Source organism: Melozone crissalis, unplaced genomic scaffold (assembly GCF_028551555.1).
Source record: "Melozone crissalis strain CALT ecotype California unplaced genomic scaffold, PUWL_Pcris_2 ptg000005l_1, whole genome shotgun sequence".
In the NCBI taxonomy this organism is placed as follows: Eukaryota; Metazoa; Chordata; class Aves; order Passeriformes; family Passerellidae; genus Melozone; species Melozone crissalis.
In genome coordinates this window covers 49,247,923-49,265,614 of record NW_026535783.1, presented here as the reverse complement: position 1 = coordinate 49,265,614, position 17,692 = coordinate 49,247,923, and the positions used below count along the sequence as shown (strand labels likewise).

General features: G+C 40.2%; 1 protein-coding gene across 2 annotated transcripts; it reads right to left on the bottom strand.

Annotated features, from left to right (window-relative positions):
• Positions 1–494: 494 nt before the first annotated feature.
• HEXB (hexosaminidase subunit beta) lies at positions 495–17,160 on the bottom strand. Of its 2 annotated transcripts, XM_054288833.1 has the most exons (14): positions 16,792–17,160; positions 16,541–16,698; positions 13,144–13,209; positions 12,317–12,363; positions 12,008–12,118; positions 9,395–9,496; positions 7,708–7,837; positions 6,856–7,036; positions 5,764–5,850; positions 5,120–5,192; positions 4,273–4,447; positions 3,389–3,479; positions 3,058–3,162; positions 655–744 (listed from the first exon to the last, which is right to left on the bottom strand). In XM_054288833.1, exons 1-14 carry the CDS (start codon positions 17,082–17,084, stop codon positions 681–683), a joined length of 1,683 nt encoding a protein of 560 aa, XP_054144808.1. In that variant the 5' UTR covers positions 17,085–17,160; the 3' UTR covers positions 655–680. The 2 variants fall into 2 exon arrangements, with proteins under 2 accessions (XP_054144817.1, XP_054144808.1); XM_054288842.1 differs by lacking the exons at positions 12,008–12,118; positions 12,317–12,363; positions 13,144–13,209; positions 16,541–16,698; positions 16,792–17,160 and adding an exon at positions 10,309–11,972 and having other exon boundaries at positions 495–744.
• Positions 17,161–17,692: the final 532 nt, after the last annotated feature.

Genomic DNA, 17,692 nt, shown 5'->3' with positions numbered 1-17,692 from the left:
ATCCCTGAAATAACTTTACAGTTTTGGCACTCTGTATTTTGATTTGGTTTCAGCTGTACAAAGGATATGGTTAATAAGCACTTCACATTGTACAACTTACAGGTATTACTTCTACTGATAGAAACCACTTATGAACCAGAGTTCAGGACTGGGTGTAATTTTTACCTAAGTTTATCAGGTAAGAAATGGATACTTCTGCAAATCAAGATCTGTGGAAAAAAAAATATAAGAAAGGCAGTTCTTCCAGAACTAATTCCTACCTACCATCCTGCAGTATGTTAAGAACAGATTTGTTTGTTTGTTTACCTTTTTGAATTAGTAAATTAAGCTGTAATGATTCTGATTTGCTATAGGTTGCAATTGTCTGATTACCTAGAAAAGGGGCAAGTGATACTTTGAAATAAAAAAGATAGTTTGCTCCAAATTTAAATAATGTCTTAGCTTTATTTTCTTCAGCCTTAGAGTTTACAGAATTAGTAACTCTATGGTATCAAGTTTGATGATTTCACAGTGAAGAATCCCTACTTTTGAAAGGTTAAAAATGATAATTTTTACTCCAACAAGGCTGTAAAATAATTTTATTTTAAAAGTGAAAATTTTAAGTCTTGATTCAGATATGAAACCACACATACATATCCCCAGAGGCACTTCAGGCTGTTGACAAGAAGTCTTTGCAGCAGTTATGGCCCTCTTGCTTCGTGGGCACAGTATCCAACAAACACCGGTTCGGCCGCTATGCCACGGCTGTTAAAATAAAGCAGAATGGGAATGACTATAATCAAACAACTGGCTGTTTGTGTAGGCAGGAAGAGAGATACTGGCAATCTATTTTAATAACTATATAAACAAAACTACTCTTAGAAAACAACAGATGAGCTATTTAGGGAGTGAAAAAGGGCCCTATTCTACTTTTCACTGAACCTCTGTTTCAATCAGAGGCACAACATATCAGGGCAATCAGGACAACATATCTTTTTATTAAGGTAGTTACTTTCTAACAGGAATTGTTCATCCTAAGTCAGCAAAATAGTTTTTCCTTGGACTACTTTCTGTTGCTAAATATGTGCAACAAGTACAGGGAGTAGTCCTTAGTCTGCCCCTGCATTCTGCATGTCTCATGCCAGCATTAGGAGAGCAGCTGCTGTTATCTGGACCAGCTCCCTTTACAGCAATACAAGTACCAGTGTTAAGGAAGACGATGCAGATGCAGCAGTGGAGTCAACCAGGTCCAGGAACAGCATAGCTTAGTTCATTGTAAAACCCTAATCCTAGTGGTACAGCCACTGTACACTTAACTGCTCAGTAGCAGTGTTTTCCTAGGCCCCATCAAGAGACGCACCACCCTGCTAAGTAACAGGACATAAGTTTTGAAATCCCCTTAATATGGTTTTTAACATGTATTTGTCAACTCTCTCTTATTGTATCTATTTTTCTCATGACTGAGGGAGATAGCACAACTTACATACAGCTATTTTCCTCACATGATTATTTTAAGCCAGTTTGAAATAACCCAGTCAAGTCAAAACTTCCAAGTCCTTCAATCACTCTTGATTAAAGAGTGACAGCAAGCTAAACATATACTATATACTCTAAATTAAAGTGCTGTGTCCAGTTTTGGGCCCTCAGTTTGGGAAGGACCTTGAGACGCTTGAGCACATCCAGAGGAGGCAACGAGGCTGGAGAGGGGCTGGGAACACAAACCCTGTGAGGAACGGCTGAGGGAGCTGGGGGTGTTTAGCCTGGAGAAAAAGAGACTCAGGGGTGCCCTTACCACTCTCTGTAACTCCCTGGAAGGTGGCTGTAGTCGGGGGGGGGGGTGGTTGGTCTCTTTCTCCAGGGAACAACTGACAGAACCAGAGGTCACAGTCTCAAGCTGCGCCAAGGGAAATATAGGTTGGACATTAGGGAAAAGTTTTTTACGGAAAGAGTGATAAAGTTCTGGAACGGCCTGCCCGGGGACGTGGTGGAGTCACCGTCCCTGGATGTGTTTAAGAAAAGACTGGATGTGGCACTCAGTGCCATGGTTTAGTTGAAATGTTAGGGCTGGGTTGAACTCGATGATCTTTAAGGTCTCTTCCAACCTAGTGACTCTGTGATTCCAACAGATAATTGTGCTAAGACATCTTCATGAACATGAGTAGACAGCCTGAGTTTCAAGTGCTGACTATAACTGCTGTTGTATCCTGTTCTTTAAAGAAATTATTTGTATCTAACTTGAACTACTACCACACAGAGTGGACATTTTCTGTGAGTTGTCATAAATTTCTGTAGAGAAATAAAATGGTATGTTTCATGCTTGTTGCAGTTCAACTATTCAGCTCTCTGACTGTATACCTCAAAAGTGGAGTCAAACTTGGACTTAAAACCTAGAAATCACTCATATCTGCTGCTGTGAATGTACAAAAACAACATTAGCAATAAACAACCAGTAACTTGCTTAGGTACTTTCTAGGAAAAGAACTGGGAGAAGAATGTGTTATGACTACTGTAAACAAATCAGTACATACATGAATTAAAATTTGTCATGGACTGCTTATCTACCCCTTTCAGCCCCTAAAGTAAGGCAATACCTGAAAGGATAGCTTGCCCAAGCTCAACTCTCATGCAAACAGCTCCAATTGATTACCTGCTGCAGGTCTTTAATTATTATTTATAACAAATAAGTAACACCACCTTTTTTTTTTTTTCAGAAGTCTGCTCTTCCTTCTGTCAGTGTACTCCTCTCACATACACCCTTTAATATAATTTTTGTCTGAAAGAAGTTAAAAATGGTGTTCATTTTTCCTTTACAGGAAAGAGAAACACAGAAGAGTCTTAGTATTTCACTGAAAAAAGTGAGTTCTGAAAATTTTAGTTGCAAAACTGTCCAGAGCTCCTGTCTTAATGTGTCTGTCTTCCTCTTCTGTCGATACAAAATCAAATGGGATTGCCTTTACAGTCAGGTTAAACTGCTAGCTCTCTTCCCTTCATCTCCAGGCCAGCAGTTTATGCCTGTACTTTTATTCTATTTGTTATAAAACCTGAGAACCAAGACACACAGTACCTACTAAATCTTACCGGAGCATGCGGCATCGGTGATTAGTTAGCCTATTGTAGGCATCCTGCAAGTTGGTCACATTGCTGCTGCTCCAGAGTCTTTCCCCAACAGCACTTGCTCGAGGCCTGCAAAGGTATACTAAGTTTCAGAGTAGGTATGATCTATAACCAAGAATGGATAATTTTTTTTAATACCAGGTCTAATATAATACCTCAATATCCAGAAGCATTATTTTTCATAGCTGCTTAGGTCCAGCCCAAAGCACTGTTAGCAATAGCATACAGTCCTGTGGGATTAATTAATGCTTCTTATAGCTGGTTTCTTAAAATCTAATGATAAAGCAGTCCATACCATAATCTTGGTGTCAGGTTAGTTGCATCCACAAATTCTCCCCACAGGCAAGCTTCTCCACCTATTAAAAGTTTCTTCTGTTCTTCAGATCCTGAATTCAAACCAGAAAGTGAACATTCTTCTCTGTCCAGAAGATGGGCATATATCAACAATTAGATAGGACTGATGTTCAGTTGTTTTCATATAAAATACCTGAGCTATTCTGAGCATTCACTTACATTTTGGCAGTCTTGTTACTGAATGGGAGAACCACCAAGCCATTTGCCCAGAGAAGCTATTTCTCTGCTCTGTCAGAAAGGATTTTACCTTTTATGCTCTGAAGAGATTCCTTAGCTTTTTAACATTCCTCAGAGATTTAAAACCTGATGGAAACTGTTCATTCTATCACATGGAGAACATTCTTTGAAAAAATTATTTAGTCAGGTATTGCGCTCTAAAAGTCTGAGAGCTCCCTCGCACAAAATGAAAGCCCCATGGAAAGCATAAGACATTTGTATCAACTTTAGATACAAAGTTGAAGGGAAGAGAACGTCTTTTTCTAGACTAGTTTAACAATCAAGTAAATAACAAATTCAGTGTCAATCTATGAACAGCCATTTTGCACAACTCTGCTCCTAAAGCATCTGCCCACCTAGTCCAGCATTCCGTCTTACGCAAAACACTAGTATCAGATGCTTGAGGAAGGTAATACTTTTCCCTGTGCAAAGTGCAAAGTTCCTTTTTTTTAAGAGTTTTTCAGAGTTCTAGCTGACCATAATTCCTTTGATGGTACTATAATCACAGTGATGGAATGGCCACTCTAAACAGCCCTATTCTTCGCGTTCACACTGTATATAAACCAAGGAGTTTCATGCACAGAACACACGTATAAAAAAATGACAAACCAGGGAAGTTAAGTGGTTCAACACTGTAGTATTTCTTCCAGTCTTGCCCATAACTAATGTAGTCTAAGTACCACGGTGCTGACAGAACAGCAGTGAACCCAGCTCTTGTGACCCTACTCAGTTCACGAGCGTAGTTATTTGCCATCCACACTTGAACTACGGTGTCCGGTTTCAGCTAAAAGAGGAAAAGACAAACTAACCAACTTAACCAAAACTACTAATGGCAATCCTAATTGCTGTTATCAAGGAAAAGGACCATGACTTTCAAAATTCTCTATTCTGTTTCAAAGAGGAACATTTTGGAAACTACTTCTTGTCATCCCTCCCCCCTCCCTCCCGGTCTAAAGCTGATTAGCTTTTTGCTGGTTTTAAACACTCAGCTAGAGTGAAGCCTAGGTTATGCTATAGACAGTTAATGCTCTAAGAGGATTCCGACAAGCACCACGTATCTGACCAGCTGTTAAATGCTGAGTATTTGGTGTTACTAGACCAGACACATAATTACATGAGACAAAAAAAAAAAACCCAAAAAACCAAAAAAAACCAACAACAACAAAAAAAACTCGTAGAAACTTCTCCACCCTTTACTCAGATGTTTTAAACCTATTTTATTAACTGTGTTCACCTTTAAAGAGCACTTCAACGCTGGTGTTCCTGTTTCACCTATTACATATTCAACAAATGATGATTTCAAGGGATTGAAATTACCCACAGCTGGAGAGACTTGCTAATGTCAGCAGACTCTGCTTTAACTCATAAGACACAAATCCAGATCTACTTAATAGTCTGCTCTGGAAGCCTCATTGTGGTGTTATGCAAGAGTACCTTACTAATTTTCCCATCTTACTTGTGCTTTGTGATCAAAGACTTCTTGCCAGACCATTTGTCCTTTTTTGTAGGAGGAAACAATGTCCAAAATGCTAGAATTTAGAAATAAGATCAGGTTTGTTAACTTCAATGAGATAAGTAGAAGCACTCAAAGTAGCAACATTTTCTACCCCATGGCATATCAGACCTTTCCCACCACTGCACAGGGGACCACGAAAAAGCAGGTTGTTCTGGTTTCAGAGCCATGCTTGCAGAGCATGTTCTACCATGTAGAACAATGGGCACATGCATTAACACAAACCAGCAATTCATACAGTGACTAAGTGATGGGTGACTAAGTCCACGATATTTAAGGAGAGAAAGAAGTGTCTGCAAAAACTTCCTCCCCACCCTTGTGCTGACACTACTGCAGATACCTAGTTTAAGGCACCCAATACATTCACAGTGTATGTAAAACTGGTTTACATATCCACGCTGTGTCCAACATTTTAAAGCCATGAACTTCAGACCTGGTATTTTAAAATAAAGTAGATAGTTCCAAATATGTGGCAATTTTTCAAAATAATATGATAGATAGTAAGTCAGCTTCCATATCTGCACCCCAAAGCCACCCTCTAATAATGGCTGTGAAAAACTGAAGCAAGAATTAAAAAGTCAACATACTTCTGAACATAGTAAGATTCCAGTTTAGCATAGTCAATGCCAAAACCTTGCTTCTTCATGAACTCTTTCACCTCAGGGTTAGATTTCCTTAAATAATAACAAGAAAACATGTTTAAAAAAAGATTATTTTTTTATGTCTTAAATCAGATTTCCCAATCATTTCTACCTATACACAGCACACTAACTGGTGCCTTAGCATGCCGCAGCCTGGAACACATTGCAGAGCAGAAGCAGCAGGTTAACGTGACTTAGATATTTTGAAAGAGTTTCATCCAGATTTGAAATAAAGCCAACAGACCTAATCTCAGGTAAATCTGGTGGAGTCTCTGTTCTGAAGCAGTCTGTGGCAGGCTGCCTCCTAAGAGCTTTGGGGTTCCTACCATCTCAGCTACTTTGTGCCAACGTTATCAGCAGTCTGAGAACTCAACAATTTTGTGTTTCTACCACAAAAAGCAAACCAACATTTCTGTGCTACAGCATTTGCCAGTTTTTCTTCTCTATAAAAATTAAATAATGTCCTGAGTGTTTGGATTTGATCTTTAAAGATAATGTAGCAATACTAACTAGATCAATTTGAAGACTCATCAAAATGCTCCAAATCTGTTATTATTAGTTAGTCTCTCCATAAGAAAGACTCCAAAATATTCAACATCCACAACTGAATTAAGAACACCATTAATACATGCTGTACTTCTAATACAAACACGTATGAATCTGTTTGGTAATTCTTACTGTTACCTGATTTTCTGGTGGGCAGAACTCAATATAAACACCTACTTTAACACAAACAATTTAAATGATAATTGTCTTATCTAATATTTTTCTAACATACTAGTCCTCTGTCCCGCCAGGGTAGGAGGACTAGTATTCTAAATCCTTTAGAATACCTGAATATTTATGGAACTACAAGTCAAAGCAAAATTCTGCACATCAGTTGCTTTTTGAGGATCACAAACGATCTGCTTGTAAATTGTTACAGAGGTAGGAGTGAAGATCTTTTGGTTATGCTGTGAAAACTATCTTATGCAACTGAGTTGCAGGTGGACAGGTTTAGGAGGCACTAGGTATTTGTTCCTTGAATTGTCACCATACCAACAACTGAAGTCCACTTCATCTCCTCCCAAATGAATGAATTCATCTGGAAATACACTGCTGATCTCCTTAAAGAACTTAGTCATGAAGTCGTAAGTTGTATTCCAAACAGGATTTACAGGTCCAAAGGACCCAGTTGGCTGTCCTCCATTGTAACAAGGAGTGAGAAGATCTTTTTGACCTAATAAAAACAATTAATAGATGATACTCAGTTTCATATTGCTATGCTAACTTTGCTAGCAGGGAGAAGCAGTTAGTCACATTAAAAAGGTAAATATTCATTACCTAAATGCTCACCTATTTTAAATATAACCATATAGAGGCAGGATGAAATAAAACAACTTGTAAAAGGTTGAAAAACCCTCTAACTGGCAGTCAGGATTCTGACTTTCACATCTATGATTTAACACAACCTAACATACGTAACACGTCACAATACCTGGAAAACAGCATTTGGATAACTACTTCAACAAAAGAAAAAGCTTTAATAAACATCAGAAGAAAGCCAGTTAGAAGAAAGCCAAACATAATGAATATGCTTCAGAGGCTTCTCTTCTCTTTTTATTACTCTCGGTTTTTAACACCTAAGTCAGTGTGAGGTACATAGCTCAAGGTAGAATGATGTCTGAAGCAGAATCTGTACCCTTGCACACACATCTAGCATAGAACATGTTTCTTCATTCATTTTATTTCCTGTAACCTGTAAAGGTCATGACATCACTTAATGCCTCTTCCTTACCTCTCTCTTATCAAGGACCTTCCAAAGCACTTTATTGGTTAGGCCTTAAAAAATTAAATTTTTTGCTACTACTTACCACAGTTTCTTAACAATTAATACTTTCTTGGGCATACCTTTTCCCCAAGACTGTGTGTGTCCTGGTGTATCAAACTCCGGGATAACTCTGATGCCTCTTAACCGGGCATACTCAATCACCAGACGGACATCAGTAGGAGTATAGATGAGATTAGAGGAGTATGCCCCCTGTAAAATATTCAAATTTTGAGACAACACACTATACCAGCAGACCACAAAATTTGGACGGAAGTATTTTAACTGAGACTGGAGAGCAGTTTTACAAGTCGGCCGTGGTTTATCAACTGCACAGACATAACTTTTCACTTAACTTGTGGAGAGGAAAAAACCCCACCAAAACAACAAACTCAAAACACTAAGACAGATTGCCTTAAGGAGACCTTCCTTTCCTCCTTAGCTTGCAGTTACTGAAGAACACAGAATAGCTAGTTTCTTTTCCTTCAGAATTTTGAAACATATGGTTCTCAATTCTTCTGTACAGAGGCAAGTTATTTTTGCCCATTAACTCTGAAATATAGGGCCCTCACTACATAACATACAAGACTAATGGAAAAATTCTGCCAAGTCAGAAAGAACTCCCAGCACCTCTGCTTCTCGGTTTTGTGTGTGACTAATTTAGCATCAGGTTGTGTTTCTTTCGTGACACTAAATTTGAGTGTAATTGCACACCCACACAGCCAACAAATGTGACAATGACCCAGATTACTACATTTTGGTGAAACAGATACTTCCCAAAGATGCTCTTCATGATTAATAGCACCTTAAGCTTTTGCTTATCTGAAAATGGTTTCCACAGCCGAGTTACTCAAAAAAGGAAACAGTAGACAATAAGCCTTTCAAAGAGAAGCTTGTTGAGACAAAGACCATCGCCCTCTCTCTACTGTCAGTGCGATATATGACAGAACTCTACTAGAGTTTGCTTTTACCACAAAAAATAATCTGACTGCACTATGCAACATCTACAATTTTTGAATTATAAAATTCTTCACAGCATCTACTCTAGCACTGCCAACATAATTTTCATGAGAGTCAGATTCTAGCAGGCATTTTAAAACAGAATCACAAATCTTGTACTTAGGCTTAGTCTACTTAACTATTCTTAACTACATTTGATTTGGCTCCTATTGTACCGTGACTGAGCAAGAACCTCATGGTGGCTCTCAGAAATGTAACAAAGCTTACTACAAGTCTAGAAATAAAGAGACACATTCCACTGTATTCACTTCAGGAAACAACCTTGCACTTTTGGATCTCTTACAGACATGATGTGTTTTGTAAGGATAATATTACTATTGCAGTGGTGCTAAGAGCTGGCAGGAAAACATCTCACATTTGTTTGAGTGGCAGAAGTCAACCAATTTAAAGAAATCCATCAACAGAAATCCACGCAGTGTTCACTACTTATTTGCTTATTAGTGTTCACTACTTATTCACTACTTATCATTAGAGTTTGAAGGCCTGCAAACACTGAGGATCATTCAGAAAATTTGCACAGAAGAGTAAAGGTGGTCATTTACCCTGTATCCAAAAGAAGACTTAAAAATGGTCCACATAGAAACTCAGGCAGGATCCTAAATATGGACTTGCTGGTTACTGGTGCCATGGTACTGTTTCACAGTCAGCCAAAGCAGATGCACCCAAGCATTGGTTAACTCTTCATGTTATTTACACTAAATATGTGCCAGATTTCTGCTCTTCTACACTGCTCCAATGATGTTCACTCACCTTATCACTTAATTCAGGGAAATAAATGCTCTGGTAAGGGAAGGACTGATCATCTACTATATGCCAGTGGAGAACATTGAACTTATTAAAAGCCATGGCATCCTGTAAGAAATAACACAATAGAGACTGGTTAAACACCTCATTCTCATAGAAAATCTATGCAAAAAAGTGGTCTTGTCCCAGCATATCCCATATGCCTAGAGCAACAACTAAGAAAGAAAAAAACCTCAACCAAACCAAACCACTCAAAAAACCAACCAAAACTCACCAATCCCCCCACCAACAAACCAAAAAAGTATTCTATGTTTCATTTAGTATCACATACCTCTACTGCTCCACCCCTCTGCAATCTATTTTCACCACTGCTGTCAACAAACTCTTCATTTGACCCTCATTCTACCAGCCTGTGTAGTGTGAACTGCCATGAACACTTAAGAATTTTTTCCACTTCAGAACATGTACCCTGGGATTAGCTCAGTGTTTACAGCACTCTGCTACACCAAGGTCACAGATTTGACTCTCATGGATCATTCATTTAAAAGTTGGACTTGATGATCCTTCTGGGTCCCTTCCAACACAGATGGTTCTGTGGGTTATTTTCTATGCACCATCAACTATTTCAGCTTACAGAAAAGCTTATACATTTATAACTAAATACCATGGATTTGAAAACAGAACAGCATGAGAGTTTCCTACTACATCATACATCCCTTCTCACTAGTGACTTCTGCAGAATCCTTTTCAAATGCATGCAAAATAAACTAAGCGTTTTCCCTGCAAAAGACAGTGCTTCTTTTATGTTTTCCTTCATAACAGTGTCAGTACTTCCTTTTTTTCATCTTGAAGATGATCAAGATGAATGTTTACACACTTATTTTAGAATTAAGACTCCAACTGGACCGTCACACACATACCTTGAGTTATGCTGGCTTGCTAGTCACTCGCAGGGTGTGCTGTGAGCAGACCAAATAAGTATTTACATCGTTCATGACTGGCAGCAACACAGCTGCTCCCAAGCCCTTGCTACACTACAGTTGTTTTCCCCACCCATTCCTCTCATTTTTTCACCTAGGTGTATTTAAGGAGGTGATAAAATCTCTTCAGGAACTCCCACCAAATACAAAGGAAGATTTATATCTTGTCTATTCCCTAGATTGATTTCATCTGTTTCATTACACTGCAGAAGTTTTAATTGCCATGTCTTCATGCATTTCTAACCAAGACCATCCTTCAACATAAAAAATTACATCTCTGGACCTTCAATTCACCGAGCCCTTTCTCAAGAACAATGCTGTTTCTAGAAATACAGTGCAGTAGTTGAACACAAACAAGAAATCAACTTGAACTGCTGCCCTAAGTATCTAATCACCACATGTCAGAGAAGATGTTACTGATGCTTTTTATTAATTGAGATTCAAGCAGGCACAGAGCTGGGAAGAAAAGCATATCTCTTAAACCAGCAAACATCATGAAACATAGGTCTAATAATGTATAAGAGACAATGCAATTTAAGGAAAGGAAGCAGAACAGCAGCAGTTACAGAAACACAAAAATAGTTAGAAATGCAAGTCTCTTTGGACATCTCTTTTAGACAAGACAAAAAATATTGACACAAATATTTGAGGCTTTGAAGCACCCTCTGTCGCAAATGTAACATTACTCAAGCATTACTTGCTGAACAGGCGTTGACCTTGAATGTGAAAACAAGGTGGTAAATACCTAAAGGACAAGTTCTGAGCATAGCTCGAGAATGACCTCAGAAATTAAAGACTGTTTTTATCTGCACTCTTTCTGCCTATCCTATACCTATTTTCAAAGTTCTGCAACATGGAGGGGAAATTTCAAGCATTATTTCATCTTGGAGAAGCAAGACAGAGACAAGACGGGAAACCACCTGTTCCTTCACTTCAATCAACTAAATAATCCCTCCTACAAGGACTTCAACCAAAAAAAAGGAGGAGTGCAAAACAGTAAAAACCCCATCTTTGGCTGCTAAGCTTATACAAATACATCACCTTTCCATCAGGGCTGGAGTACATTAATTCTTAATGCGCTTGCTTACGCTTTTTGGAAGAAGTTTAGTTTGGTTTTATTGGTTAGTCTTGGCTTATTATTCAGTAGCTTCCCATGAACATTTCAAATTTCCTCCCTTGCTCTGTAATACTTAATTACTGGCTTGCACTTAGCAGCCTAAGAAAGGATTACCTAAGCCTGCTGCTGGACTACTAAAGTCTGCTCCAAAAGACTGGAGTTCTCCTGAAATCACTGGCACTGAAGCAAGGTGTCCCTTGTATTGCTTGATGACAGTCAGACATCTTAAAACATGCTTCCAAGATATTGTACATAAGCTGGTTTAGGCATCAGAAAATACAGAGACTCTAAGGTACCACGAATACCAGTCCCCATCAGAGAGTCAATAATCACTGTGTCTGCCCACTTGACTCCTCTCCAGTCTATGTTCAGACCTTTGCTTAGCAAAGTGCACTCTGTCCTTTTGCAGTCAGACAGAAGAGATAGGTTCTTCTTTCATACCATCTCCAGTTGCTACCTCCTTCAGGAGCCAAAACACAACAAAAAGCCTTTATTATTAATGATATAAAACTGCCTACTTACCAGGTTTGTAAGAATAGATTTCAATGGTAAATAATGCCTTGAAGTATCTAATAGGACTCCTCTATGAGCAAATCTTGGGAAGTCATTGATTTCAGATTCATTGACAAGAAACTATGAGAACAAAATTTAAAAATTAGAATTTTATATTAATTTCATATTCATTTCAAACAGGAAGTGCTTTTTCTTTTTCAGAAAATGATTCTTGGAAATATGTAACAAACTGAAATGTTGCTGAATGAAACTGATCTGCTCAGTCTAGAGAAGCACCCAGTTACCAGGACAGTGGATTTAGTTAATAGCCATACTTACACTTCCATAGTCATCTTCATGAACCAACTGGCTGAAGGTTTCCAAACCTGGCAAAATACCCAAGAAAGGGATCGCAATTACAGCCCAGTACTTGCCCTTAAAATTTTAGTTACAAACAGCACAACTATGTACAGGCATTCATCTAGCTAGAAAGAATGCTTTGTAGTTGAGTTTCTTTCTCTTTAGCACAGTTCCCTTAATTGCTCAAGCATCACCATTTAAAAATTCTGGAGAGAACCATTCAAATTCTCTATTATGCAGATACTGAATACCTGTGCTACTGCTCAGCTGCAGCAGATTAATCCCTAAATAGTAAGAAAGTTACTGAGAGTAAGGTGGGAATCTCTGGTCCTGTTGTACATCTATTCCTGTAATTTCTGGAATTGGTGAAATTTCTAATTCAGCATGAAAAATCTGTTGATTAATAGGTAACTAATATATAGACTTAACATTCCAATAAAAACAGCAGACTAAAATGTCAGGATTGTTATTCTTTGTGATTGTAATGCATTCAGCATCTCCACTTTATAGGTGTAGTCAGAAAATAATCTGTTCACACTATAGTTTAAAAAGCTTTTTGTTGGTCTGACTTATTTCAGGTACAGCAAGCATGTACTTGCAGTGTGCCACTGGATCTGAGATGCTGAGCATCTGGACCTAGGGTCTAACTGATAAACATCTGAGTATCCTTCTGGCCCTCATTCATTACTTCCAATGAAGTAATGAATGAGGTGAGGGCAAGGCCCAGTGATCAGCTGGTTCTTGGTCTGCCATGAAGTTTGTATAAACCCTAAACAAATAGCTCAATGTGAAAAGCATCAGCTTACCTCTTAAAGCACCCCATACCTCAGGAGCTTTCAGTATAGCCACAGGTTCAGTTACAGTTAAATGATCTAAAGAAAAGAAAAAAAAAGCTTACTCTTTAAAAAAGAATGAATTGCAAGGACAATGCCAAAAGGCATTAAAAAGATTCTTCAAGTGCAACATCTCCCTTTGTGTATTAAATTCCAATCAATCCTGCTTTTAATGGTGATAGCATGCAATTATTTTTCATCTCTGTTTTCCTGTGAATCAAACTGATGCACTGTTCAGAGAGTCAACAGCTCATTAGAAAGAAGAAAAAAGAAGTAAGGTGCTTAGTAAAAGCAATGCTAAAATATTGTACATGAGCCAGAATTCCAGCAAAGTTTAACCCAACTGACTTAAAACGTAACATACTATATTTCTGCATTTAAGACATGCGTGATAAAGGCTGGGTGCTTAAGCCAAACTTTTCATGATTATGAAAAGTTTACTTCTCCTTTTACCTCCTTTCATATAGTTAATGATTTCATATTTTTTAAAGATAAAAGTTGTCATATAATATTGCCAGGTGCTTACTATTAAGGTCTTATTAAAAAAAATTACTAATCAAAATACAGAATCACAGAGTGCGCTGAGTTGGAAGGGATGCATCAAGATCATTGAGTCCAACTTCTGGCCGTGCACAGGACACCCCCAAGAATCACAGCATGTGCCTGAAAGCATTGTTCAAATGCTCTTGAAATCTGTCAGGCTGGTGCTGTGATCACTTCCCTGGGGAGCCTGTTCCATTGCTCAGCCACAGCCTAGGTGAAGAACCTTTTCCCTGATATCCAGCCTAAACCTCCCTTGACTCAGCTTTCTGCTGTTACCTCAAGTCCTGTCACTGGTTATGAGAATGAAGAGATCAGGACCTGCCCTTCAACCTCCCCTTGTGAAGACCACAATGAGGTTTCCTCTGAGTCTCCTCCAGGCTGAACAGAACAAGTGACCTCAGCTGTTCTTCATACAAGGAAGGATTACTCTCAAGCCCCCTCACCATGTTTGTGGCCCTCCTTTGGACACTCCCCCATAGTTCTGCATCTCTCTTATACTGTGGCACCCAGAGCTGCCCCCAGCACTCGAGGTGAGGCTGCCCCAGTGCAGAGCACAGCAGGACAATCCCCTCCCTTGCCTGGCTGGCCATGCTGTCCCTGATGCACCTAAAGGGTGCCAGGTCACTGTCTCGACCTGAGCACCGGTATTGAGACAGTAAGATGAAGCACAGTAAATAAAATGAAGAATGGTACTTGAAGGAATCCATAAGAATCTTCCCTGAAGTTGAGTACTGCAGTACAGTACAAAGTACTAACGAAAAAAGAAAGCTAAAATAATTTTGGTTTCAAATTTTGAGGCGATTTAGTAGTTTTTTGAGAAGAAACAAACATATGTTAAGTATTTTTTAAAATCACATACATATATATGCATAAAAATATACTACATCTATAGATTTATATTATTATTCAAAATCAAAGCAATAATTGCACATCTGAAAGAGCAGAGAAAAAAATCAAGAGGTTGAATTACTGTAAAATGATTTACATAATCTGTGCCAGTATGAAAGAATGGTTGGCTACAATTTACACAGTTCAAACATTTATCTAAACTACCAGAGAAAAGCCATTTAGTGACATGAAGAAAGTACCTCAAGCGTCCATATTAACCTAAGAACTGATTACACGTACTGGATGTTCGGGGTAAGAAAGAAAATTTAGAAGACTACTGCAATCTCCACAAGTAAACTGTAGGGAAAATGTTTGTTTACCCTAAATAAAATAAATAAATTGTCAAGGATTTATTTCCAACACAGCAGGTTTGTTTGGGTTTTCTTTTTTTTCCCTGAAAAAGTATTATACCTTAGAGGAACTTGGAAAGTGTTATAATACTTGAAACATTTTGCACAAACAGGTAAGCAGGCAGGAGGGGAGATAACCTGTACTCTGATTGCATATCCAATACTCTTGCCACAGGACAGTGACTAACTGGTCCATACTATCTTTATTGATAAGCCAGACCACCAAGTCACCAAAACCAGCATTTTTCAGAATCTGTATCCTCAAAAAGATAGCCCATTAAAAACCAGGAAATTAAAACTTACTGAAGCCTGGAATGCTCAGCTTATTATATGAAGAAAACACGTTATTTGTAACAGCAAACTTATTTCTTAAACCACTAGGAAAAAAACTGCTTGTTCTAAAGAATGCAACCTGAAAATCACATGGTCTGACAGATTCCATCACAAGACCCAGCTTTGATTAAAATCTTAAGTTCACAAACAAGCTCAAAGTTCAAATAATAATAAAGCAGCACAATAACCTGAGTGGCAGAACAAGGTCAAGAGCATTAGCATTTTTGCTCCTATGTTTAATTTGCATTGAAAGATATTATAAGTTTGCACATAAAAACCAAAGTCTTTGGCTATATGTTCCAAAAGGATTGAGTAAATTTAATATCAGTACATTCTTTCACAACTCAGGTGGAATTAATCCTGCTGCAGGATGTATGACTTGAGATTAAAAGGATCTTTTTTCTAAGGATCTGTATCCTGGATACCAAACAACAGAAGATTATCTTAAAACAGGTCTAGATTAACTGAATATGTTTAACTGAATATGTTGACTTTTGTGTTAGCCTGTCCAGACAAAAAGCAATATTACTGCTCAATCTTATTTCTGTTAAGGAAATTGTCTGGCGATCAGTACTTTAATACTTAGAGTACTTCTCCACTCTGGACTTTAGTCACAGAACTAAAGAAGCACAGAAAAATAAGTCCAATATAAACATCGTGTTTTAAGTCCTTTCTTGTATCTACACATAGAAAGGAAGTGGATTTATAGGACTGCAAGTTCAACAAACACTTTCTGGTTTTCCTGGAAAAACAGGAAATACCATGTACATATCTCAGTGTAAGTAACTTCAATTTAAATGCAGTCACTTCTTAGGAGATGGTAAGCAGTGACAGCCTTCTCTCAATAAATACCCTGTACTGAAAGGGATCATCTCCTGACTAGGCACAAATCTCACCAAAGATAACCGGCTACTGCATACTGTAGTATCTCTGATTCCTAATGACAGCTGCTAGAAAAAAATAGTAGCAGTTAAGTGATCTGTACGATAGCTGAAATGCAAAAATCACAGGCGAGCTTCACCATTCACTATGGGCTGAGATTGCCCACAGTATCAAGAGCAAGAATTATCTTCTGGTGGCCACTGTTGTGAAATGTTTTTGCGGGCTTCCGAGAGCCTTTGCTTTCCAGTTCCTTAAAAAAACCACCCCCAAACCTGCTGACTTCCACAGCGGACACGTGATAGGAAAGCAAGCGCGTAACGGTGCTGCCGAAGCCGGGGAAGGAGGGGCGCGGTGAGCGGCGAGCGGGTACTCACAGGCCTCGCTGGAGGCGAGCTGCGGGTGCCTGTCACAGCCAGGGTCCCCCGCCTCGATCACCACCTGCAGCTGGAACAGCTCGGGCTCCGCTCGGGCAGCCAGCGGCCTGCGGCCCCACGTCCGCCGCCGGGAATGCCCGAATATGTACTCATAGTACCTGCCGGGGAAGCAGAGGCGCCGGCGGGGCCCTGAGGCAGCTGCTCCCGTTCCCGGGCCGCCGTTGCAGCACCCCGGCCCCGCCGCCGCTCACCTGCGGAAGGCGTCCTGCAGCAGCCCGCAGCTCGGTCCTGCCGAGGAGCCGGCGCCATGCACCAGCTGGAAGCGGCTGGGCGCTAGTTGCAGCTGGCGAGGATACGTGCGGACCCACTGCGGCAGCGGCCACAGCGAGTCCTCGGGGACGGCGTCTGCCGCCAGCTCCCAGCCGGACGGCTCCGGCTCGGCCTCGTTCCGCGGGACGCCGTGGCGGAGGCTGGTGCTCACCAGCACGGCGGGAACCACGACGAGTCCCAGCAGCAGCCCAGCCAGCCCCATGGCTCTGCCCATAGTGGGGCACCTGCCTCAGCCCGCCCGCTACCCTGACAGGGCAGCCCGACTCCGCCTCCGGTACCACGGGGCGGTCAGGGCGGGCTCTGGAGCCTCAGTGCCCGCCCGCGGTACCGCCCGCCCTGCGGCCCCTCGGGGGGGCGGGGGGCGCGGCCAGGGAAGGGGCCCGAGAGACCGTCTGAGTGAGGGCGTCCTTCATGCTCCTCTGAGGGGTTTTCCCACATAAAACCCATTAACTATTAGCGTCCAAAGGAGAGCCACGAGGATGGTGAAGGGTCTGGGTGAGAAGATGTATGATGACCGGCTGAGGTCACTTGGTCGGTCCAACCTGGAGGAGACTGAGGGGAGACTTCATTGTGGTTTTCAACATCCTGCTGAGGGGAAACAGAGGGGCAGATCCCTATCTCTTCACTCGGGTAACTAGTGACAGGATTTGAGGTAACAGTATGCAGCTGAGTTATGAGAAGTTCACGTTATTACCAGGAAAATGTTCTTCATACAGAGGGTGGTTGGGCACTGGAACAGACTCCCCAGGGAAATGGTCACAGCACCAGCCTGACAGTGTTCAAGAGGCATTTGAACAATGCTTTCAGGCACGTGGTGTGATT